This window comes from Schistocerca nitens, chromosome 8 (genome assembly GCF_023898315.1).
Source record: "Schistocerca nitens isolate TAMUIC-IGC-003100 chromosome 8, iqSchNite1.1, whole genome shotgun sequence".
Classification (NCBI taxonomy): domain Eukaryota; kingdom Metazoa; phylum Arthropoda; class Insecta; order Orthoptera; family Acrididae; genus Schistocerca; species Schistocerca nitens.
Window position 1 is genome coordinate 574,647,414 of NC_064621.1, and position 27,843 is coordinate 574,675,256.

The 27,843-nt window shown below is 41.1% G+C and overlaps 1 protein-coding gene across 1 annotated transcript; it reads left to right on the forward strand.

The window, feature by feature from the left end:
- Positions 1 to 701: 701 nt before the first annotated feature.
- On the forward strand, positions 702 to 27,728 carry LOC126199684 (uncharacterized). Its single transcript, XM_049936611.1, has 5 exons — positions 702 to 809; positions 9,910 to 10,046; positions 23,661 to 23,725; positions 23,915 to 23,998; positions 27,593 to 27,728. Exons 1-5 carry the CDS (start codon positions 702 to 704, stop codon positions 27,712 to 27,714), a joined length of 516 nt encoding a protein of 171 aa, XP_049792568.1. The 3' UTR covers positions 27,715 to 27,728.
- Positions 27,729 to 27,843: the final 115 nt, after the last annotated feature.

Genomic DNA, 27,843 nt, shown 5'->3' on the forward strand with positions numbered 1-27,843 from the left:
CCTATTATGACAGAAGCTGAAGAAATGATTTAAAATTTGTGCCATGGCTGGGACACGAATCCATTGTTCCTGGTACTAGTCCGATTTGCTATCCATAACTCGACCATAGCAATTTGCCTAATACAACTGCATGTAATATCCTATACGAATGCCCTTCCTAACACAAACTTCAATTCATACATTCCATCCGTTTTCCCCTTCTTAAAACATCCGTATTGCCAAGGTTCTCTGGTGTTGGAATAGCACCCCAGCCATATAGGGAGCACATTAGAATAGTATAATCCATTCAGTTGTTTTAGCCGTACTGGTACCGTTGGTGTAATGGATAGCAAATCTGCGTAGGAACCAAGATCCCTGAGTTCAAGTCCTGCAATCGCACAAATTTTAATTCAGTTCTTCAGTAAGCAGGATCCCTGGGTTCAAGTCTTCGCCATAACACAAATTTTAATTAAGTTCTTCAGCTTCTATCTTTGTCGAAGATGAGACTCACACCTCTCAAGGTAAATTTAATTCCATCAGCCCAGTCGAAGATGCATTATTTTTGTAAATACGGGAATGAAGTTTTAGGGCTCTGGCCTACAAAATCAAGTACCAATAATCTCATCTGATAGGTCCAAGGACGAACTTGTTACACACGCCATTGATGTTTAACTGTGATTTGGCGACGAACATCCTCAGCAGGTGGGACTCTCTCCTTGCAGATGCTGCTGTGGTCGCTTCTCGTCGTGCTGCCAGCATTCTCGGAGGCCTCGCAAGTGTTTGGATGCTCCCTGCCGCCTCCCTCCACACAAAAATTCAACGCGACAACAGTAAGTTGATGGAACGTGCATGCCTTGAGTGACACATACAAATTACGTCTACAGCTCGGATCAACCAGTCACGTACGAAATATCACATTACCTTTATTAATTATCAAACACTTAAGATCTCGTCTTCAGGTGAGGCCTACTGAAGCTAGCATGGTGATTCTTAGAGCAGCACCTGGACGCAAGAGGTGTCAACATAGGCACCATCGGTGCCATAATATCACTGACAGTTTCAATTTCGTAAACCTTCAATTTCAATAAGTAATAAATCGCCTTTTTCCGTCACAGTTGGGATTTGTATGAAATTCGTGTTGCACAGTATAACTGCATCTGCAAATGAATAAAATAAATTACAGAAATCTGTAAAACTTAAGGGAAATGTTACCTGGTAACTCTTGGTAGAAACACTTGCTCTATTCAGCAACTGAAATGCTCGGATCTTGTGCTCACCGTAAAATTATAATTCATCATCGATGTAAAAGCCATGTTAGTTTCACATATTTCATCCGACGTTATCTACGTATATACACTGGGAAATGAAGTTAAAAAGTCACTCATTTGAAACCCCGTCATCTTTCCCCATTGTGAGACATAAGATTGATATTTAGCTCAAAAATGCCTAGAATATTCTTCTGCAATCGAGTAAACTTGTGGCGCCCTGCAGTACCACTCTCGCCTTCAGGGTGTTTCAAATTGGAAAACGTCAGAATATACGAAAAAAAGGACAGAGCTCAGAAGTTCACGTGGGGTGGAAGATGGATTAATGGTGTCACATTAGCACCAAGTTTTACTTTATGCCCAAAGCGACCGTGGACGTGTCACACGACGGAAACTTCCTCCAACCTCCTGTTGTGTCTTCTCACCCCTCTGCGACGAAGGTCAGACCGCGATGCCCAGTGTTGAATTTCCGCGATTTTCTAATATGTGACCGAGAAAAACATTTCACACACACCGCCTCATAGTTTCGACCATGAACAATAGTGGCCTAAATGGAGTTAAAGACCCCCCCCCCCCCTTTAGTTAGGGCGTTCATTTACACATATTTTGTGTTCTAGAATGGCAATTTGCAGTGCGATGTGCAAAAGGGGACATTCCTTACAACCTGTGACACTGCTGACACAGTCCAAACGAGTCAATGCTTCTCTAAGCACATCGTGGGACTACAGCCTCATTTAACGTGATATTAATCCTTTGGATCGTGGTGCTCCTACAATTTTTTCTCTGCTGTACAGTGTGGAACCACTAAGGACAATTCAGAATCAAGCGGCGAAAATTAAATTTGCTCCAAAGGAGAAAAGGGTAGTTAGCCTTTCTCATCCTCTTGGTTTGCAGCCTCCTCTGCCGTGAACACATGTGGCTCACATTGAAACGTGTGTGAATAATACGTCAAAGGATCCCGCTAACGCCCCGCACTTCGACGACACCGTGAGTGCTACTTCTGCACCTTTGTTGAATGCTTCAAAAACGTACCACCCTGAGACATCCCTTAACCGATACCTAGGCGCCTGCACGCAAGCCAACCTTCGATACAACTCAGATTCCGCATACCTGCAAGCAGGTGCTAGAGTGGCAGGATCGTCTCACTCAGCTGAAGAGTGTCGAGGGGTTGCGAGTCTGCGGGACTTAGTTGGTCAAGGGATGTCTCCGTACAGGCATATTTTTAAAGTGCTCAATAAAGGTTGAAAGGAGTACACTGGGGCACACTTGTATGTGGCCACAGAATAAGATAAGAATATTAATAAATTAAAATTAAACTAGTATACTATAAACGATGAACGTTTCTGATGGACTCGATAATGCGGATCGCCGACTGCGCGAACGCAGAGCCAAAGAAACTGCTTTCTTGGAATCAGAGAGCGCTGGGCGCACATTTGTAGGTAGCTGTCTGTGAGGGAAAGACGATGGAGTAGGCTGTCTTTGGGGTGTGCTGTGTGAAGCCGCCAATTTTTTCTTTCTTTATTGAGTTTCGATTCCCCCAGAAGCGGGCAGGCTGGCAGCAGCTTAGTACGCCGCTCTTCAGACCTACAGAAACCACGGCGACAGTCTGGTTTCTGTTAGCAAGAGATATAAAATTCACACCGAGCGACAGCATGGTTTCTGTTCCTAACACTTTGGAAAGACGAACAACATTGAACATTCACTTGAACACTGCACTAAAAAATTGGCACAAATATGACATATCACAGCCGAGGGCAGACGGGGGCAACCTGGACTGATGGGGGGAAAGGAAAGGGGAGGAAGCAGAGGAAAAAACGAAGTGGGGGGAGGGGAAAAAAGAGCCGGTGGAGGACGAGGACCCATAAAAGGGGGAGCGGGGGCGGGCGGATGCTGGTAGACGCGACAGGGAGTGGGGAAAGGCAGAGGAGGGGTATACAAAAGGACCCGGGGGGGGGGGAAGGGGAGGCAGAGAGAGGTTAGGTGGTGTTACTCAATAATTACAAATTACGAGACAGCTCATGTACAGGGTGGTCCATTTATCGTGACCGGGCCAAATATCTCACGAAATAAGCGTCAAACAAAGAAACTACAAAGAACGAAACTTGTCTAGCTTGAAGGGGGAAACCAGATGGCGCTATGGTTGGCCCGCTAGATAGTGCTGCCATAGGTAAAAAGGATATCAACTGCGTTTTTTTAAATAGGAACCGCCATTTTTTATTACATATTCGTGTAGTACGTAAAGAAATATGAATGTTTTAGTTGGACCACTTTTTTCGCTTTGTGATAGATTGCGTTGAAATAGTCACAAACATATGGCTCACAATTTTAGACGAACAGTTGGTAACAGGTAGGTTTTTTAAATTAACATACAGAACCTAGGTACGTTTGAACATTTTATTTCGGTTGTTCCAATGTGATACATGTACCTTTGTGAACTTATCATTTCTGAAAACGCATGCTGTTACTGCGTGATTACCTGTAAATACCTCATTAATGCAATAAATGCTCAAAATGATGTCCGTCAACCTCAATGCATTTGACAATACGTGTAACGAACGACATTCCTCTCAACAGCGAGTATCTCACTTTCCGTAATGTTCGCACATGCACTGACAATGCGCTGACGCATGTTATCAGGCGTTGTCGGTGGATCACGATAGCAAATGTCCTTCAGCTTTCCCCACAGAAAGAAATCCGGGGACGTCAGACCCGGTGAACGTCCGGGCCATGGTATGGTGCTTCGACGACGAATCCACTTGTAATGAAATATGCTGTTCAATACTGCTTCAACCGCACGCGAGCTATGTGCCGGACATCCATGGTGTTGGAAGTACATCGCCATTCTGTCATGCAGCGAAACATCGTGTAGTAACATCGGTAGAACATTACGTAGGAAATCAGCATACATTGCACCATTTAGAGTGTCACCGATAAAATGGGGGCCAATTATCCTTCCTTCCATAATGCCGCACCATACATTAACCCGCAAAGGTCGCTGATGTTCCACTTGTGGCAGCCATCGTGGATTTTCCCTTGCCAAATAGTGCATATTATGCCGGTTTACGTTACCGCTGTTGGTTCAAAATCAAAATGTTCTAATCTGTATGAAATCTTATGGGACTTAACTGCTAAGGTCATCAATCCCTAAGCTTACACACTACCTAACCTAAATTATCCTAAGGACAAACACACACACGCATGCCCGAGGGAGGACTCGAACCTCCACCGGGACCAGCCGCACAGTCCATGACTGCAGCGCCTAAGACCGCTCGGCTAATCCCGCGCGGCCCGCTGTTGCTGAATGACGCTTCGTCGCTAAATACAACGCGTGCAAAAAATCTGTCATCGTTCCGTAATTTCTCTTGTGCCCAGTTGCAGAACTGTACACGACGTTCAAAGTCGTCGCCATGCAGATCCTGGTGCATAGAAATATGGTACGAGTGCAATCGATGTTGATGTAGTATTCTCAACACCGACGTTTTTGAGATTCCCGATTCTCGCGCAAATTGTGTGCAATTGATGTGCGGATCAGCCGCGACAGCAGCTAAAACACCTACTTGGGCATCATCATTTGTTGGAAGTCGTGGCTGTCGTTCCAATGTGGCTGAACACTTCCTGTTCCCTTAAATAACGTAAATATTCGGCGAAAGATCCAGACACTTGGATTATGTCGTCCAGGATACCGAGCAGCATTCATATACAAGCCCGTTGGCATTTTGATCACAACAGCCATACATCAACACGATATCGACCTTTACCGTAATTTTTTAAACGGTCCATTTTAACACGGGTAATGTATCACGAAGCAAGTACCGTCCGCACGTCCTTATACGTTTGTGACTATTTCAGCGCCATCTATCACAAAGCGAAAAAAGTGGTCCAACTAAAACATTCGTGTTTCTTTACGTACTTCACGAATATGTAATAAAAATGGGGTTCCTATTTAAAAACACACAGTTGATATCCGTTTGACCTATGGCAGCGCCATCTAGCGGGCCAACCATAGCTCCATCCGGTTTCCCCCTTCAAGCTAGACGATTTTCATTCTTTATAGTTTTTTCGTTTGATGCTTGTTTCGTGAGATATTTGGCCCAGTCAGTATCAATTGACCACCCTGAAGATGAGCTGCCTCGTAATTTGTAATTATTGAGTTACACCAGAATGTAAGTGAACCGTTTTGATAAAAAAGCTAGTTAGATATTTCATTTTGTAATGTTTCTAAAATTTGTTAACAGAGCTATATTTAATTTGATGATTTGCATCTATGTTGGATTAATGAAGTTAGAACATACTTGATATTTAAATATCATTGTTTGTGAATCAATTGTGAGTAATGTAACTTCAATTGTTAGATGTTTTTGAAAAGACAAACTTAACTTGCAATATAATTTTGGAAAAATCTCAGTGCTATTAATTCACCACAGACAGTACCGCCTCCCTCTACAGGTCACATTTTTTTCAAAAAATTTGGTTTTTCATTTAGCAGCCAGAACAATTTTATCTTCATTTCAAAGTATGAGAGCCAGAATTGCACATCGATGAGCCTGTAGCTAGCATATTTATATTTTCTGTGAGAGACCAGAATATATCGCGTTACTTCGTTGCTGATTTAGAGGTGAGACAATTTATTTGTTATGTGCACAGGGACCCAAGTTATCAGTTTTGAACAGCTCCAGGTGATTCAGTTCCTAATGTTCAAATGTAATTTGCAGTGACTGTATTTCTTTGTTGGTATTGGGAGTTGCATTGCCCAATCAATTCGTGTAAAGCTTTTCTAACAATAACGCAGAGTAGGTACACCACTTGCACTTACAACACGCACCATGACAATTCGATTTCAGTACTCATTTCACAGATCAAACATTCATTCAACGTAATCGTCAAGAAATAATCTTTTTTAAAGATAGTTACAAGGTACGTAGGTAGCACGGAGGAGGGAGTTATTGGAAAGTTTTGCAGGAACCCTTTTCCGTTTTAATTTATGCTCATTCAATGTGCCCTTACTCTCCCATGATCAAGCTGAAGGAGGGCACGAGGCCGGATTAATTAAAGTGCATATAACTCCCTCGCTGTTTCACTTCACTTCACAATCATCTTAGAATGGTTCTAAACGATTCCTACTGGTTCCACACTGTATACCAGAGCAAAAAGTACTGTAACGCTTCATTAACTGGGGTTTCAGTACCACGGTGTCTTTAGAGTAGGCCCGAGTAGCCCAGTGGGTGGTATCAGATTGACAAGTATGTCCTACCGTTGTTCATCGCAGTGTAAACTGTCGCTTTTTACTGTGAAATGTGTGTAAACGAACGCCCCAAGGAAAGAGGTGGTTACACTGACGCCCTTTGCGCTAGCTTTTGAGGCTTTTCCGTATCCATTCTGGACGGAGGTGTGTCTGAAATGTTTTCCTCAGCCACCGTTAGGAAAACCCTGAAATTTCAAGACTGGAAAGCACGGTTCTTACCTCCACCGCAGTGGCATCAAGAAAAGGTGTTACATATACGAGGACTATTCGGAAAGTGAGGATCGGTCGCGAAAAGGAAACAACTGGGAAAATCCGACGAGGCTTTTCACAGACGTTTTGGGCAGTGTCTCTAGTATGCCCTTCGATCGCATCAAGACATTCTTTTCAGTCGCGAGCGCACTGCCAGCGAGTAAAGGTGCCTAGAACAACAATGTCTCCCACCAAGTGGGAGTGTCCTCTGAGAGCCTTCGCCTTAATTAATGCAGCCCACCTAACACAACTGCCACGCACTTTCTTCTTCATGGCAATCTCAGCCGCACTCTGCAGGGCAGTGAAGACGCTCCTGGAGCCTTTCCGATGGGAAGTGTTCGATCACCCACAACACAGCCCTAACTGACTCATCCTGAGTATAACGCTCCGACAAATGTCTAAGTCGGAGCGGCGACTATGTAGAGAAGTACCTGGAAGGTGTAGCTAAATGTGCAAAGAAAACAGTTTTGATTTTCACTGTGGTTTCCATTTCGCGACCGATCGTTCCTTACTTTCCTAACAACCCTCGTATTTCTAAGGGAGAGTTTGACGACCTTTACGTCGCGTGACAGATCCACGGTGGAAATGGGGAGAAATGTGGTCAAACGTGTTCCCAATGTGACCTTACACCTCACATACACTTATGAGCTCTGGCCTTTTTTTCCATGTTTCAAAACTTTGCTGTTTGAAGTTTCACCGAGCGTGAGGGTTGATCGATAGAAGGGACAGAAAGAAGGTTGTAGGCACCTTTGAGCCAAATATCTGAATTCTGCGTCGAATTGAGGGTTTAATTATGAGGTTTCAAAAAAGTGACCCTTTAAAACATTTGCGCAGTGTATTTATGTACATGGACAACCTATAGATTGGTAGTCAGCTTGTCTGAACGCCATGAAGAGGACCTGCCTTCTGCTCCCACAAGTGCCAGTGACCTCTACTCATTGGCAGGTCTACAATTGGGTACACTCAACTTAGTGGTACTGATTAACTACGTGAGTGAGAAGCAGTCTCCCCAAAATCTCAGAAGAAAAAAGACCTTACGCTCAGAACACCTCTAGCTCTGCTAGGGAGAGGTTTGTGTGGAGAGGGAGAAGAAATTTCGGGCGAAAGTAGTACATACAAGGCATACCTCATGTGAACGACAAAGATATGGCCCTCAAATGTTGGGTTTGTGCCTGAAGACTGAGACTAAAAAACTAAATGTACTGATGTCGAATACAGAACTTTCGGTATCGATGGACTGACTGGTGGCGTTAATCGCAGAGGAGTGAGAAACGGTTAGCAAAGGGTGAAGTTTAAAGTGTGGGACACTTGCAGCGTTTAGAGCCAGACTTGGCACACGTATGAAAAAAGGAACTGACGCGCACTGATCAGCACTTCATGGCATACCATGAAGCCTAATGTGCAAACCTCCCTTGTTGCTGCAAGAAAGTGCGATCGTAAATGTCTTCTTATTCCATCGAGTTCACTAGAGAAACTGTAGGTGTACTTACACTCCTGGAAATGGAAAAAAGAACACATTGACACCGGTGTGTCAGACCCACCATACTTGCTCCGGACACTGCTAGAGGGCTGTACAAGCAATGATCAGGAGCTCCATCGCAGTTTTTAACACTGGTAGCATGCCGCGACAGCGTGGACGTGAACCGTATGTGCAGTTGACGGACTTTGAGCGAGGGCGTATAGTGGGCATGCGGGAAGCCGGGTGGACGTACCGCCGAATTGCTCAACACGTGGGGCGTGAGGTCTCCACAGTACATCGATGTTGTCGCCAGTGGTCGGCGGAAGGTGCACGTGCCCGTCGACCTGGGACCGGACCGCAGCGACGCACGGATGCACGCCAAGACCGTAGGATCCTACGCAGTGCCGTAGGGGACCGCACCGCCACTTCCCAGCAAATTAGGGACACTGTTGCTCCTGGGGTATCGGCGAGGACCATTCGCAACCGTCTCCATGAAGCTGGGCTACGGTCCCGCACACCGTTAGGCCGTCTTCCGCTCACGCCCCAACATCGTGCAGCCCGCCTCCAGTGGTGTCGCGACAGGCGTGAATGGAGGGACGAATGGAGACGTGTCGTCTTCAGCGATGAGAGTCGCTTCTGCCTTGGTGCCAATGATGGTCGTATGCGTGTTTGGCGCCGTGCAGGTGAGCGCCACAATCAGGACTGCATACGACCGAGGCACACAGGGCCAACACCCGGCACCATGGTGTGGGGAGCGATCTCCTACACTGGCCGTACACCACTGGTGATCGTCGAGGGGACACTGAATAGTGCACGGTACATCCAAACCGTCATCGAACCCATCGTTCTACCATTCCTAGACCGGCAAGGGAACTTGCTGTTCCAACAGGACACTGCACGTCCGCATGTATCCCGTGCCACCCAACGTGCTCTAGAAGGTGTAAGTCAACTACCCTGGCCAGCAAGATCTCCGGATCTGTCCCCCATTGAGCATGTTTGGGACTGGATGAAGCGTCGTATCACGCGGTCTGCACGTCCAGCACGAACGCTGGTCCAACTGAGGTGCCAGGTGGAAATGGCATGGCAAGCCGTTTCACAGGACTACATCCAGCATCTCTACGATCGTCTCCATGGGAGAATAGCAGCCTGCATTGCTGCGAAAGGTGGATATACACTGTACTAGTGCCGACATTGTGCATGCTCTGTTGCCTGTGTCTATGTGCCTGTGGTTCTGTCAGTGTGATCATGTGATGTATCTGACCCCAGGAATGTGTCAATAAAGTTTCCCCTTCCTGGGACAATGAATTCACGGTGTTCTTATTTCAATTTCCAGGAGTGTACTTGGATTATCCGTAAGGATGCCGAGTGTTTAATCACAAATTATTACAGCAATGAGTAAAGTAAGGAATAGCATTGTAACATCTGGTTAGTCGCCTCTGAGTTGTGACTTTACTTTGGCAATCGTACCTCGGTACCAGTCGACAAAGTTAGACATCCACGCTGTCTACACACCATCCCAGAATGCCGTCAGCTTTCCTGCTCCGTGCTACTTCTCAGTGAATCGAAAATACTACTGTACTAATGCCGTTCACGTAATAATTTATTGCACTGTATCTGTAGTGAGAACATTTGAATAGTTTTGCCAATTTATTTTTTTCCCAGTTACACAATTTTTTAAAAATCGTGTACAACCGGCATCTTATTTGTTTGTGCAGGCGGAGAAAACTTGGTACCAGCAATACCAGTACCAGGTTCCCATCCTGTCATGGATCGGTTGCATTACATACGAGCAGTCGCCTGGTGACAGCGACACCGAGATGTACCTGAATGGCAACTTCAGCAAGTTACCTATGTAAGTCTAGCCGGGTAACCGCTCTGTCCCTATCTCCTTCATGAGAACTGACTGCCAGGGTTGCTCATAGAATAAAAAATTACAGTATTTAAGGTAAGAATGTTCAACTGTTCTGTGGGAAACTTCATAAGATACTGATACAGAGAAAACCGTAAGAAAATACAAACTTAAAATTTAAAAAAAATCAATTACATTTAAACTGCTGGCGATTGAGAGACGAGGCAGCAATACACGCTAATAACATACAATGTGCTAGAATTCAAGGTATAAACCAACAAAATACAACACAGGAAATAAAACTCGAGATATCATTCGAAAAGACACAGATGAAGCTAACAGATCCACTGGTAATGAACCATATAAAAGTGAAGAACAGGAAATTTAAATTAATTTAATGTATGTGTATCTATGAGAAATTACAACATGCATGAATGTAGGAAATTTGTGCTCAAAAAAGGACTTTTTGTTTCAAGATATTATTCGCTAAACATAAAGATCCCAATGATACTCCTGGTAAACCACGTAACTTCTATTTTATGCACTAGTTAATACGTATTTCCTCTGTGTAATGAAAAATAAAATAATCGAAACCTCAAGATACGGGTTGGGATAAGAAAAGTGCCATACGGAGGGACGGGTCCGCAATTCTTACATCATTTGTCATTTGAATGACCGAGTTCACAGTGCACATGATAGCACGAAATAAAATACTATAAGCACCATATATTTCTGAACATAAGAAGTTGTTAAACGAAAATAAGCAATTTAAAATTTTAACCATAGATCGACATAGTCAAACTTTCAATTCTTGAACCCCGAGGAATCAGTGCCAACAAGAAATTTAAAAAAAAAGAAAAATCGTAGCAAACCTCTCTCAAACAATAAACACGTAAACGATAGCTCTTCTACAGTCTTCTTAAACAGTCACCGTCACTAATTTAAGAAATGGTAATTCAGAATAAACATCCTTCCATGGAAGATCTGACAAATTTTCTTACCACCATAGAACGGATGCACTGGCAAATTAAGCTCAAGCAAAGAATAGGGAGCTATAATTAAAAATAGGAATCTATGGAGATGGCAATTAGAACTAAAATTATATTAAAACTTTTCTCAGTACACCATGTAAATACCCGAATACATGGACAGGCAAACGAACTAACTCAGAATTTAATTGCCACATCGCTTACATAAAGGCCTTTTGGCAGAATATTTATAAGGTAAAGGAAATACATCAGATCCTTAAGAAATGAAAAGTGAAGCTTAACTTAAAGGAAGCAAGCAGCCAAGGTGAACGGATCCACTGTAGAAATAGCGGACACATGTCGAACACAGCTGGAAGGCACGTGCAGGAGCGCTACAGTAACAGAACCTCGTGGCTGGCAGCCGCAGAGATGTCGTGTTCGTGCTTCACAAGGCTAGGAAGCGCTGCTAACAAACACCACAAAGGTGGGATACAGGCCACAGAAATACGAAGTAGATGAACAACATTCGCTACCTTCTTAAGCGATCACGAGTACAAGCTCAAAAAAATCCATCATAAAATAAGGTAGTGAATATCACTCCCAAAAAACTGCATAAAGCAAACGTGTCTTAGGTCAGTGGTAAGGGACTATAAAAATATGATTACTAACGTCTCCCCAAACAGTTTACGTAAACTTAAGAGCAAAATTACACGGTCAGGTGCCTACTTGAATCAAGCAGAGAGGACAAATGAATGATCAAGCTTACCCCTCCAAGGAAATACTTAATGTCTAGGCATTCCAAACAGTATTTCTTTGAATCGGTCCTCAGGCCTGACAGCCATCTAGAACATAGTTTCAAAACACAAGTACCAGGTCTACAACTTAGCTTCTGCCGTTTTTTCTCCAAGTTCGGGGCATTATTGTGAAAAACTTCAGAAAGAAAATGATTCATAGTATTACCCATCGCTGGCCATTACATTCTCCCATCTTTCGGATAGCATACGTATAGCGTGGCGGAAGAACTGGGCGTCTTTTGTGGAGATCCATGAATCTATTCAATTTTGCACTTGTTCATATGATCGGAAGTGCTGGTCAGTCAGACTGTATGCCACTGCTCGAAAAAGGTGGTAGGCAGAGAGCAACGTATGGGGAATACGGCGGGAGGGATAGGACTTCTCATTTCAACGTTTCCATGTATATATTGACGGGTTTTGCGACATGGGGTCGAGCACTGACCTGCTGCAAAATTACCTTTACGTGTCTATCGCAGTACTGTAGCCGTTTGTGTTTCAGTGCTGAGCTCGAACACATCAATTGCTTTCGAGAATGATGTCCTGTGATTGACTTCATCTGTTTCAGTAGCTACGAAAACGTTCTATCTTCCACCGCCATGCCGGTCTTCGACATCAAAATCATCGTTCTTAAGGCGTTAAAAACATTTTCTTCTACTAATAGTTCCATTACCATTGGTCTTACCCAGCATTTTAAGAGCCACAGCCACAGATTTCTTCATATTAAAGCAGAAAATTAAAACTTCCTGCTAATGGCGAGAAATGGGTACTGGCGCGTAATTTGACGTACTTAATCGAGAATAACCTTATGGTGCGATCACAAATCGACTAAAATTTTTATGGAATTATGTTTACAGATGCATAAGCTTATTGTATAACACCAATGACCAACCATCCGCACCCCACTTGCAACTACTGGCGTCTATTGCAAAACGGCGGAAGAAAAGTTGGAGACCTAATATAAAAAGAGGAAGTTCCCCTTCAAATAATTAAAAGATAAAATTATTAACCTTACAAAACACAAAAAAGTCTCAAATTCTGTGAACAGGAATAAAACCACACCGTTCAGGACCAAGTTAATAAAACTGAGTAAATAACTTCATTAAACACTACCAGCAAACTGTCATACACACGAGACGAAAGTTAAGTTTCACTAGTAAACCACTGAATTTGAATGTGCCACACCGCTTACAGCAAGTAATGCTCTCATTGGTACCATATACCACCAAGGCACGGACAGCCACGAACTTTCACCTAAAATTTCCGCCAATAAAAGAAACGCAAATGTACAAGACGGTTGAAAGTCTCTTCGGGTTTGCTGCCGGATCCTAAAATCAACTTGACTCGATATTTCGGCGATCCAACTGGTCGCCATGTTCAAGAGAATGCTGCTTCTGCTGATGAGTCCCGCTGAGCACTACACAACCCACTGCCGGCCTATTCCAAACTATGTGAGGCAGCATTCATCTGTGAAAGCTGCAAGCTAAATTCCTGGCGCCTGTCAGAGCCACAGTGGAAGAAGGAACTGGGAAGACAGAGGTAAAATTAACTGGAGCCCCCACGGCTGAATAATATCTAACACTAACTGATATAATAAAGGATGAGTAAACACATCCGATCATAAATAACGTAATATTGGATGCTTGAATGTAGTGAGCACTACACTGAGCCCAGAGGAATAACACTTTCATGGAAGCTATGTATATTTAGCTAATTATGTTAAAGGTATTATTTTCAATGTTTATCTTTTGGATAGATAATTTCTATTATATGTTCCTTAAGCCCCTAAGAATTAGCCAAACGACTGCCTCTTTTCACAGTCCTTGAAAAACAGATTAAGTAAAGGCAGTGCAGGAAGGAGGTTAAGTAGAGTGTACACCTGATCAGAGAGTTCTACACACGGTTAGTTACTCCACAGCAAGCACAATGGAACGGATAACTGTGCGAAGAATGACGTATGGCTTTAACTAGGCAGCTAGGGAGGTAGGCAGTGTGGTAACAAATGTTGCGTTCTGTACTAGCATTAGCCTTGTAACCTCCCCCCCAGTTTCGCACCGAACTATATTATTCGCATACGCTGTAGGTGAAGTTGTATTTTAATTATTTTAGCATAATACTTTCCTCCTTCTCATGAGACTCATTGTGGTCCACTTCCGTTATTGTGAAAACTACTAAATGATAACATCTACTTTCTTAAATGCTGGAATTTATTAATTAAATCACTCAATTTATAAACATTTATGAACATAAAACACTGTTTGCCATTCTGTCACTCATCTCTGGCCTAGCTACCAAGCAACCTCTCTCTCTCTCTACCCTCTCACACCCGACTTCCACCAAAGGACTCCAACACTCGACTACTGCTTACCCACTTGCACATTGTTGACTGCACTGCAGTCTTTGCTTAAACCATGTATGATCTCTGCATAGTGCATAATCGATACTACGTAAGGGTACTGTACCCTTACATATCCCCACCATAATAATACTTTAAGATGAAAAAATGTAACAGTGATATTAGATTTGAATATTAAAATAGAAAAATATATAGAAAGACAAAAAAGAAAAAAGTGTAAAATTACATTATTTAGTCAAAACTATTTGTTTATTAATGGAGAACCTCAAGTCATTAAGAATAATTCTCACTTGTGTAAGGAAAATGGTGTTTAAGAAATTCAAGTATTACTTAATCACAGTACATTAATCAAATTATATTATTAAAGCACTCACTAATTAGCAACAAGATAAGTCATGTTAATCGCAAATGCTTGTGCACACTGCGTAATGTCATTGAATTAACATAGCAACATGAAACACAACGCTGTAACGTCCCAAATAAATAGTATGGCTAACTGTGATACACGAATAACAAGTGTCTATTAGCTTGTTCAGGAATGTTTTTTTTGTAATGAATTAAATACTAATGATCAGATAGTCACAGTATTCAATGAATAGAAACATAGGCCTAACTGAATGAATGTGATAAAAAAATAAACAAAATAATAAACAGACAACTCTAACTACTACACAACATTCACAGGAAAATATTCTATTACTACCCCACATAAATTAATGGAAAGATTTTATTAATGATGAAAGTATTTGGCACATTGCAATTTCGTCTTTCAGGCCCGCGTCCAACCCGACTGAACATCAAATGCGTGAACTCGGACGCTTTATATCACTATTCCGTGCACATTGTGGGAAGAAACATAAAAGATTGATAGAACGATTGACAGATTTTGAAACAGTAATTAATAGTTTGTCGCATGATTCAACGGGATTGCCGCCATGTACAGTTCTCTTTGGCAAGAAACCTGACAGTATCTTTCATGAATACATTTCCTTTCCGCAAAAAAGGAAATTACGCGAGAGGAGCGCTTTAAAATCGCGTTGGAGACGATGAAGAAACGAGCAGCATATTTTGAAAATGCGATACTGTTGTATTTATGGCACACAGTTTACAGGGTTAGTAATACAAGAAATTTGACAAAAGACACATACCTTGGAAGTAATCCATAAACAAATAATCATCTTGGAAAACACTTTTTATTACGTAGCACTTCATATCTAATTACTCTGCTTTACGTCCTTGCCTATATGTTGAGTCGTAAATTACACGTAACCATGCTGGTTCACTACGGTCTGGGCTGTGGCATCGATGCCGCCGGGGATATATCACCACAATAACAATAACAGTTTCACTGTTTACTCTGCTTTTTCACTTCCCTATATGATGCGATGCAAAACACACGTATTCGTAGCTTTCGATGAATTATAGGGCTGTGGCATCGAAGGCGCCGGGGACTGTAGACTCGTTGTCTCTGCAAATTGGTGGAATTTTAGTAACAGCGTCATAACAGCTTCACGTCGGTGGCTCCACATCGGCTCGCCAACATACAAACACAAAACGGAATTACGTCAGTGGGGAAACAAAATACACTGCGCGTGCACGTCAATCAGTCTGTAGTAACCACAACACTCGCGCCACGCGTTCCTATTATTGCTTATAGACGTGTCGCTGAGTCAAGCTTAAAACTGATTGCATCTGGCTTACAATAGACACCTACTACTGTCCACTATAACTAACTCACAATAGCTACCGACTATTGTCCATTTATTTCCACACAGGGAAAATGATATCTACACAAATAACACAATGTTCATTTTTTTACAGAGCATCTCTTGTCTTGCAACACTTCTTATAGATGATATGGTTTAATGTTTTCTACATGTTGTAGGCTATGATACTGACCAGACTGCACCATTTCAATTTCAACCGTATTAGGGTGAACAAGTTTCCTAATTTTAAATGGTCCTCTGTAGTAGTGATGAAACTTTTTTATTTCTTCATTTGCACTTGATGATTTCGTATGAGTTAGAATAAGTACTAAATTACCGAATTTGTACGTAATGGGCTTCACTATCTTGTCATGTGCCAGCTCGTGTTCTTCTGCTCGTTTCTTCATCGTCTCCAACGCGATTTTAGAGCGCTCCTCTCACGTAATTTCCTTTTCTTGCGGAAAGGAAATGTACTCATGAAAGATACTGTCAGGTTTCTTGCCAAAGAGAACTGTACCTGGCGGCAATCCCGTCGAATCATGCGACAAACTATTAATTACTGTTTCAAAATCTGTCAATCGTTCTATCCATCTTTTATGTTTCTTCCCACAATGTGCACGGAATAAACGTCCGAGTTCACGCATTTGATGTTCAGTCGGGTTGGACGCGGGTCTGAAAGACGAAATTGCAATGTGCCAAATACTCATAAGTGTGACCATTATCCGATAAAATGCACTCTTGCTTGACAGTATTTACGAAGTATTCTTCGCTGAGTTTCTTGATTATGATATTACTGTTGGCTTTCCTGAGTGGGTAAAAGCGTACAAATTTCGCAAAGTCATCCATCACAACCAAAATTTGATTAAAATTCCCTTTTGATCTGGGTAGCGGTCCACAGAGATCGAGATCTGAAATTTCACCAGGATTTTGAGGTATAATTCTATGCATGAAACCTTTATGCTGAGTAGTAGACACTTTAGTTTTTTGACAGAGATCGCAAGATTTTAGAATTGATCGTACTTTTCGTGCTATGTTATCGAAGATGACGTTCTCTTGCAATTTTAGTATACATTTAGGTGGCCGAAAATGAGCATAGCTCACGTGAACGTATATTACTAATTCATCCACTACATGTTTTTGTATACATAGCCTCCAATGATCAGAATTCAAGTTGCTTCGCAGGTAAAGGATACCATCTTGTTTTAAATAATATTGACGTATCTTGCCACTACTCTCGGCATTCGGATCATCATATTTTTCTTTAACCATCCTCAATATTTCGTCTGCGTCCTGTTCCTGTTTGATGTTCCGCAGAATCTAGCGTATATGACGCTCGCCTTCGACACATCGCATAAAATGAATCCTTATATCTTTCTGGAGTGAATGCGCAACATTAACTGAATCTTGTCTTTCTGAGAGCCTTGACAGCGCATCCGGTAGGACGTTCTGCTTTCGTGGTATGTGCTGAATCTCAAAACTGTATTGCTGAAGCATTAACCACCACAGGGTTAACCTATTGTGCATCAATTTGCAATTCATCAAGAATGATAATGCTTTGTGATCTGTCACTACGACAGTATGCCTTCCAAATAGATAAAAGCGAAGCTTTTCGAAGCTCCAAACGATGGAAAGTGCTTCTCTTTCCGTGACAGTATATTTTCGCTCCCAGCTTGTGAGTGCGCGGCTCGCAAATGCGATAGTATGATGTTCAATAACTCCATCGACTTCAATTAATTGATATAATTCTTCGCCAAGCGCATAATCACTTGAATCGGTGCCAAGGTAAAAGTTTTCAGTGAAATCAGGGTGGTGAAGGATAGATGCTTCACACAGTTGGTTTTTTATTGAATGAAATACTTCCTGATGTTCGTGAGTCCATTTTCATATAGCATCCTTTTTCAGCAAGTCCATTAAGACAGGAGAAGGTAGGTAGCATCCAGAAAGAAAACGACGATAAAAATTACAGAAACCAAAACACGACTTAAGTTGCTTACGGCACTTAGGTGACGGAAAATTTCTTACTGCGTCCATTTCTTTGGATCCGGTTCAATCCCTCGCGACGAAATAATATGCCCAAAGAATTTAATTTGCGACTTGGCGAATTCCGATTTTTCCAGGTTAACAGTCACTCCAGCTTTCATAAATGCTTCAAGTATCCGATAAATAATTTCCAAATGTTCTTCCCATGAAGCTGTGCTAATCGAGATATCGTCAACATAAAGCGTTACACGTTTCAACGAATCTTCGCCTAAAACCTTATCCAGTGCTCTCATAAAAGCCGCTGAAGAAATCGAGAGACCAAAAAGGCATTCTCTGAAATTGGTAACTTCTACCATAATAAAGAAATGCTGTATACTTTCTACTATTCTCTTCTAGCATTAACTGCCAGTAACTACTAGTCAAATCAAGGCTACTTAGGTATTTGACTCCTTTGAATCTTTGTAACAAAAACTCCAGGTTTTCTGGCTGATCATGCTGTGGTAAAATTATGCGATTCATTGCACGGGCGTCAAGAACAATGCGAACTGTGCCATCCTTCTTTGCTACATCATGTATTGGATTTGAATGTTAGCTATCTGAGCGCTCAATTGTTTGATTATTCAACATCCTCTTGTAACCTCCCCCTCACTTATCGACCTTAATGACAGTGAAAAATTAAACCGCGTGTACCTAATGGAAATTTGGAAAAAAGCAATCGTCACCGAAGTTAATCTGTCGGTAAAGAGGGAGGAAAGGGTTACATCTCTATTAAAGGAAAAATGCCAATGAAACTGGTGGAAATTAATTTTGAAAAGGGGTAAAGTTAATAAAGAAAGTAAATGTGCGGCCGTTACGTTAACAATTAACTAGCGGTAATTAGATATTTGAGATTTGGGGGAAATTACGGTCGCCAGTCCTATGGAGAATTACCATAGTAACTGAAAAAGAAAGGTTATTACACATATAATTAGCACTAGAGGCGTGGCAACTGAATGTTGACACGTGTAGTGTGAAAACTGAAAGTTTGTCAGAAGTAATAAATTTCGCTGCACTCTGACTTAATTTAGCAAAAGAATTAACAAAACCGGAAAATCGAAAGTTAATTTAGTGACTGAAGTTAATAGTGAATTTTCTTTCTGAAGCACATCGAAATTAAGTAAAATACGGTTAGTCTTGGACTACCTAAACATTCATTTCAAAAGCAACTTCAATCTACGCAATTTAGAAATATGAGATTTAACTTTGAACTTGAATTAAATGATTCTGAACAATTAACAATAGTAAAATTTAGTACGTACCAAGCTGAGCTGCAGTCACAGGTAAGCTAAAATACGGTAACAAAACTCGCACTCTTAATTTGTGCTTGTGTAATCTAAATATTGTAGCCAGCTATGAATACTTAAACTGAACTTTGAAATTAAAGCAGTGAAATGGAATGATTGTACTTTAATGCTGGCGTCTGAATTTTAACGACACTCGGGTCCATTTCGGAAAAGGAAGGGACCCTGCTTGGTAATGCAATTGGGACAATGAGCAACAAAGGTTCATGCTAAGTTGCTGTAATTTTGCGAGGCAAATGGAACAGTTTGAAAAGCTGAGGTCTGCCATACAGTTCTGAAACTTTACGTGCTTTTAGTCTTCCTTGTTGGTTGATTGAAGGTTTGAAGTCGTCGATCGAGGAGGTGGCGACAGTCACTCATTGTCGGCCGTCGCTGTTGCAGAAGCTGGATGTTGGCGCACCTTCTTCTCGACACGGTCACCAGGCGAAACGGGCTCTTGATGTGCGCCAGCTAATGCTTCCCGTCCGCGACACCGTGTCAGAAACTATCATAGCAAGTCGAGCGCAATTACATGCTGCCAAACCCCGAAAGCGCGGCAACTCGCGGGAGCGTCACACAACACACCTGCTCCACCGCACTGCTCCAGCCAGACTCTCCTCTGTCCAGCCCGCGCTCCACGCGGCAGAGTTAACCCTCCCAAAGATCCTAAACACTTAGGTTCTCCACACGACCTATCGATTTATTCGTTCGATAGCATAGTTTTCCCTAGGCAAGACCCAGCGTAAAATACAAATAATATTTACAAAACAAACCAATTATACATCGACATAAATGCATAAATATATATATATATATATATATATATATATATATATATATATATACAAATAGTAAAACAATTACAATATATAAAGACACAGAAATGTCATATCTTGAGGTAACAAAACAAGGAAAATATTATAGTACAATAGATGGAAATATGAGGATATGCATTTCCGGCGTTACACTCTGTATTTCCTTGTTAACAGCTCCCCTTTTTGCCAATGGTATTTCGTATGACTTACTGTGAAATGGTTCATGGTCCTTTGCTTTCATTTTAATAACATATCCTTTAATTAATCCTGGTATCTTTGAAAATATATCGATGTAGCATCTCAGTAGGTCCCTCAGTTCTTCTCGTTCTGCTTCAGTCAAGTCAACTAACGCTCGAATTTTGGTTTGAATACAATTTAGAGTATCCTCCTCGTTCCTCTCTTGCAGCTTAGCGCAGTTCTCTGAATTGTTTAAAGTGACAGCTTCATATTCTCCTCTATAACGCATCATCCATATTTTCACGCCCACAGCGCCCTTATTATCCGTAATAAACCCTTTGAATACAATTCTTATTTCTTTATTATCTCTCCACGTCCGCAGACAATTCTCCTCAAAATTAATACAGCATCTCATCTCTGACAACCAATCAACTCCGAGAACTAGCCCAACATTGAGAGAACCAACGATTAACACACTCTGCTCATATTCGTCCTCCTGAATACGAAATCTTAATAATGCTTGTCCTTTAATTGGTTTGCTTCGGTTTCCAGCTGCACTGACAATACTTACGCCGTTAACAGGAAATGTGGGAATAGCGACAAGATTGTTTAATTGCGAAAATAGATTTTCAGAAGTAGCACTTGCCTCGCTAGCTGAATCAATTAATGCATCCATAACAATACCACATACTTCGACTTCCACAAATGGCATCAGAATTTCTTCGTTGACATCATTTACATGTTCACACTTTATGGCATTTATCATAATATCCGACCCTTGTCCCTGTGACAGAGTTCCGGAGCGGGTCGTCTCCGAAACTTTGCTTAGTTTAACTGTTCAGAATCTGTCCTCTGTCTCTGTCATTGTGTGGCCGGTTCGGCGGATAATTTGACCTGAATCCGGCTTGTACATTGTATTCATTTCTCCTGTGTCTGTCATCGTCTCGGCGATCAAATACTTTCGGTCGTTCGTAACTTGGGATCCCTCCCCTCGCTGGGCCGTTATGACGATTCGGGTAATAGTTATTACTGAGTCGCTCACGTTGATAGCGTTCGGCATTGAGTAATTCCATTCCGTCAATTAGCAAACACACTTGCTCCATTGTTAACTGTGGTGTGAGTGCTAACTTCTCACGCAACAAAAATGGTAATTTCTGGATTAATATAAGCATTAGCTCTTCTTCTTTTACCGGATCGTCCAAGTACGCATTGTCGTTCCAGTACCTTTGCATAATCTCACACATTGTACCGTGATGTCTTGCATAATTTGGCGGTGTGAGAATTTTTGATTTTACGTCCCACTGTTTTTCTTTCGACCAAATTTTTTTAAAAAATGCTGTTTCAAATTCTTCATACTTGGTGTAATTGTCGGATACACTTATTCCCCAAATATGTGCCTGACCCTTCATGTGACTGAAGCAAGTATCAATTTTAGCACGTTCCGTATAATGCCTCGGAAACGCATGTTTGAATTGTCTAATGAACGCAACTGCGTGGATGCCTTGTTTCGGTTCATATTCATGAAATTTTCGACCGCTCAGTCCATTTTCAACAATTATTTTCGGCAAACCAACAATATTGTTATCTGGTTCACGTAATACTGCAATAATTTCATCGCGCAAAATTTCTTTATTAATTCCATTTGACATTGTGTCGTTGTTCATTACCTTTGTACGTATCTCATGTACCTCATCACTTAATTCATCACATCGCGTTTGTACGCCGTTAACCATCTTAATTATCGACTCTTTGTTGGCTTTACAAGGACTTTTAATTATGACGATTTCGTCATCTTGAGCCTTACCTTTGTCATTAACTTTTCAAATAAAATCTTCCGTTTGCCTACACCGTCCGTTAACTTGAATTTTAAGATCTGTAATTTCACTGCCAATGGCCTCATGTTTGTCTTGACATTTTTTTCGGAGCTCATCATGCTTTTGTTCAAATGAGCTGGTGCTTTCCGTTCGCAAATTGCTAATCGCATTAGTTAGTGTCTGATAATCATTTTTGATTTCTTGATGGAACTTTCTTGTTTCCTCATAAAATTTTGTTATTTCCTCACGCACCTTTTTATTTTCCTCATGAAACGCTCTTGTTTCTACACACGCCTGTCTATTTTCTTCGTCAAAAGCTTTTATTTCTACACGCACCTGTCTATTTTCTTCATGAAAGCCTTTTATTTCTACACGCGCCTGAATATTTTCCTCATGAACATTTTTGATTGCTTCTAACAATTGAGATATACAATCTTTACTGACAATAGCAGTTTCTGTTTGCTGGATAACCATCGGTGCTGAACTTCTGTTAGGCAAATGAAAACTAAGAATACCACTGTCCTCTGTCGAATTAACTGTAGTGTATTCAATCAAATTTATTTGTTCAGCGTCAACCACGTTATTAAATTGTTCTCCCTCGTCTTTAGTAACACTACCGTTTTGTTCTGAATTAGCCATATTAACACTGTTCACAACAATCACTGTTCGTTGTAACTTATGCTTGCTCTAAATTTAAAAGTTCACCCGCAACTTAGAAGTCAGTAAGACTATTGATTATTCCTATTCCTGTTCATTCCTACACAACGTTGAGTTCACTTAATTTCGAAGCGCTGGTGTGCTGAAATGCTGCGGACGCACCGTTTGCTGTGTTGTCTTCTCCGTCGTTTCCGAAGATTGCTCTGGAATCGAAGTCCGATACACGCGTCGCCATATGTAACCACCCCCAGTTTCGCACAGAAGTATATTATTCGCATACGCTGTAGGTGAAGTTATATTTTAATTATTTTAGCATAATATATATCCTTCTCATGAGACTCATTGTTGTCCACTTCGGTTATTGTGAAAACTACTAAATGATAACATCTCCTTTCTTAAATGCTGGAATTTATTAATTAAATCACGCCATTTATAAACATTTATGAACATCAAACACTGTGTGCCATTCTGCCACTCATCTCCGGCCTCGCTACCGAGCAACCTCCCTCTCTAGCCTCTCACACCCGACTGCGACCCACGGACTCCAACACTCGACTACTGCTTACCCACTCGCACATTGTTGATTGCACTGCAGTCTTTGCTTAAACCATGTATGATCTCTGCATAGTGCATAATCGATACTACATAAGGATACCTTACCCTCGCATAAGTAGGCAGCGTGGTAACATCTGTTGCGTTCTGTAGTAGCATTAACCTGTGAAGAATTTTTGCAGGCTAAGACAAAAAATTGTGGTCACAATGAAGGAACCGTCTTGGTATTAGTCTTGATGCTATGAACTAAGTCATTTTTTTAAGAAATTCATTTTTATATGCGAATTTTATTGATGCGAAGTACTATGCCACTGTTCAGACAGCTATACCAGTTCCGTCTATCGGATTAATGAACCCTCAGGGTACGTTTGAACGAATACTTGTATTGAAAGTTGCTTGTGTGGTTAGTCTGGAAAGCATGAACCTCAAAACGTTTAAAAATTACAGATATTTTCAATCTAACATCCTTCGTTTTCTTTCAGTTTCCCCTTGTCGGCTAAAGCCACTTTCAACGGGAACCGATTGGACAAAGTCTACAAAGGCATATGTGAGTATAAAAGTGAACATATTTATTGGTTAATGCATTCCGTATGCTGATATGTGTGTTAAAAATTGTATTTCAAATTTTCCGTATTCCTTTTTATGGTTCTCGGAAAGGATAAAGTTAATAACGAGTCTGTTTACCCCGCTTGCCAGGTACTGTTGCGTCAGAGTCAGGAATCGGTATTTGTTTCAGGGTATCCATTCCTGAGTGGACCGTACAATGTCGTGTACACAGATGCGGATCTCTTCATCGATCATTACTGCTTCTTAGGCAATGGTGAGTATCTTGCTCCAACTAGCACATTCGATTAGAACCATCTTGCTTGCGCTGCTCAAGAATACTTTTGCTTCCTGCAACAAGTTTCTTGTGTAGTAAACATTTTTTGCTAAACAGAGCTAGACTTATGGAAAACCACAACTCTATAACTGAATAACGGCAGTGAGGATATTTAACTGACCACCTTTCATTCTCGAAATCTGCATGCTACACTCTTGTTTCAAACAAAATTTGTTGGGATTTTGACTACGTGAAACGACGAATTCAAGCCCATGTTATGAGCAAGGCTGTTAGCTATCTTCTTGTATGCAATGAAAAGGAGCGATGCATCACAGCACGTTATCTACCAGTAAGTAAAGTTCGAAAGGAATTTCAGCTTCACTTCAGAATAGAACTGCAGCAGTGATTGCGTCTAAAGTTGAAGCTGATGTTGTTTCAGCAGTATGTCGGTAATAATATCATAAATTTCAATGAAAGACTAAGCTATCATTCTTCAGTTTCGCATTTGTTTCGGACACAGCTGCAAAACTGGCAGTATTCTTTCAGACGATGACCCGTTCTGTTTGTATGATTTTCGAGGTAACTGACTTTCATCTTTCGTACAACTCACGAATTTTATTCTTTATGGCTCGTATTCAGTGTATATGTCAGTCTTCTAAAAGCAATATTTTACTACTGGCTGTATTTTAGATAATTTTTTCTCTGACATCCGTGTTAAAGATGCAAAGGCACAAAAATGTTACTAGACATTATCAAATTAAATTGAAACAATTGTTTATATGTAATTTGTGGCAACTCACCATCACTTGGTATGTGTTAGTAGGTTACCAAATAAATTACAGCTCGGTTGTGAAAATACAGATGCATTAAGCTCAATTAAGGTTTTACCTTAATTTAGAACTAAATTTAATAAATGTAATCAGGCCTGATATTGGTATTACCTGGTTAGAAATTCATAAATGGAGTAAAATGACATATGAGACACAAATTGCTGAGATTATTTTTTTTAAATTTTCATTACGCGTCACGACCCTTCACTTGCAAGGGTTTTGATTAAATTTTTTTGTCAGCATAATTTGTTTTTTGATGCCTAAGAGGATGGTTACGTAGAGTCATTTTTATTCTCAATTTGTAACTCATTCTTCAAGACAAATATATCAGCAGGATGAAACTACTGAGAGGTAAGGGTTACCATACCTTGCTTATTGTCTAAACAAGGCAATAAGGCTCGAAGATGACCATCAGACATTGAAGTTAGAGTTCATTTCAGTACAATGAATACTTGTGTGGAAGTGTCACAAAAAATTATTCCTTACGAAGTTAAGGAATGGAGGTATACAAATAAGCCAGTATTTGAAATTGAGCTATAGGAAAAGTTCCTAAACTCAAGTTTTTCTGAAGATATGTAACACATGATTTCGGGTAAAAATTCTGATCAGTGTGCAGACCCTGGAATTTTGAACTTTAGCGTTTACACATTTCCTTTCCCTCAGGCTCTGTTGTAACTGTCCTCTAATGTAACTGATTGAAGTGTCTTTATATGCAATCGCATGTAAGTATCTTTGTGTCGAAAGTAAATATTAGATCACTTCTTAGAAACCAATTAATTACCTTTCTGAATATTGAGTTTATTGTTACATCTCTTGTTACATCGATCTGCAGTTAATTATGATGCCTACATGAACTGCAAAAGGCAGTATTTCCGTTTTGTCAGTGTGAAATGGTACGCACGAATGTCACTGTTGACGCCAATAGAATATCGCTAGTAATTTTTCGCCATTCAGAAGAACATTAATCATGAATTGCATAGTCTATAACATGATCCTTTGTTTGCACTCAGGTAAACGACAAGGGAACCGTTTACTTACTGTAGCTAGAAAACCATGTCCTGCAAGTAAATAGCGAAGTCTCCAACAATTACAGAAGTTTGATATCACATATGCCATATTTCCCCTCTCTTTATGCGTTTGATTAACGAACTCTCGGTCTCAGTTTTGTACCACATAGGCTTGAATCTCACGTTTGTACTCTCACAACAGTGATTGTAATTTGAAAGCTACGGTCTTCATAGCGTGACTGATAGTCAGTAGTTTCACGTATCCAGATTTCCTATAGATTTCATTCGAGAACTGAATTCATTATTTTGGTCGAAATGCAGAAAATTATCTATAACGCACGCTACGGTTCCACACACTCTTCTTTACATAGAATATACGGATACACTGCAAGCAACAGATCATATATCCAACCCGCGCGAAGTCGGCGCAAATTTTAGTATACACTAAGACAATAATCCCTGCAGTGCAGGGTCAACCTCATCAGTCAGTAAACCGTAGAACAGAAGTCCAAAGCTCAATCCAGGAAACAGCTTAGTCACGAAAGTATCGTATAAGAAAGGTAGAGACTTTACCACAGCATGGTAAGAAGTGCCTCACAGTGGTAAAATGGACAGGTTTCATCTCCGGCTTGACTCAGTGGTCAGGCCAATGCGACGAATCTCGCAATGGGAGTTTAGAAAACAGTGGGCTGAATGAAGTTAACTGTCCAAAAAATGTAGTGGACCCCATGCACATCTGAAAACACTTGTTAGTGTAGATTTAAAGAGATCGGATAATGAAAGAATAAATTGTATGGAGCCTTACACGTAACTTTGCTGTGAAACAAAAGCCAATGAAACGCCAAAGTAAATACGGTCTGATCGGAAGTGCTCATTGAAATGAAACATACGTTCTGAGTAACGTTAAATACCATTTGCTCCATCCCATGCAATCTAACAACCATGGATACTCCCCGGTACGCTCTTGACGAGGAGTTCAAGACGCTGCTGCTTAAACAGTTCACCAGAGGTCATCCACGGTGTGAGGAGGGTTCCTGCTGCAAAACATTACAAGTTCTGACCTGTCCCGAGCATTCCCAGCCGTTTTCTTGCCAGGCGACCCCATTTCATTCAGTTGATTCCTGGAGAAATACAGGAAAGCTATCACTACAGCAATAAGCAACGAACTTGTTGTGATGCAAATGAGAATTATATGCAGCAGTAAGTTTTAAAACGAATGGTTTCCGAGATAGAATACATTTAATATCACTTTCGTGCGTTTTTCTTTAACAATTCGAAAACCGCACACTCCAACGAAAACGTGTCTCAGAACACAATTAAACTAAATTAAATTTACTACAAAAAAGTTCTATTTATTTTTTCTCTAGGACTAACATTTCGCGCTCAGAAATCGCGGGAACATTGAGAATCTCTCGGGACAAGCGTGCGCTGTAGCTTAGGTACTTTTTGTAGGCCAGTTTGGGGTAGTTTTCCGACTTGGTAGACCACAAGGGTCGTGTAACAGAATGTTCGTCTCAACTTCCTCTATTTTACTGTGGTACGTTGTGAGCAATGACAGGTGAATAACAAAGAATATAAATAGAAATGTACGTTAAAAGTGCTCTACCCCGGAAACCATTCGGAATAGGGCATATGTCCACATCAAGATTTTGTTCAGAATCACTAATGCTATCACCCGTCAAAACACTTACCTTTCCTCCTGACTCAACCCATAAAACATACTAGCTAAATGCGTGGTTTTCATCATTCTGTTGTAGATGTCGTTCAAGTCTTTACCAATGAGAAGAATCCCAGTGCCGAAGTGCTGGAGCGAATGTGGAAAGTCGTTGCTGAGAGTCCAGAGGTGAACGAGTCTAAACTGAGGAGAGTCGCCTGTTGATTATGTATAGTGCCAAATAAACTCTGATTTCAGAACACGAGATTTTTACATTTTTAGGACTTCCCAGTTGTTGCAATAAAACCATCTCACCTGCAGGAAACACCAAAATCTACTGTTGCACGTCAACAA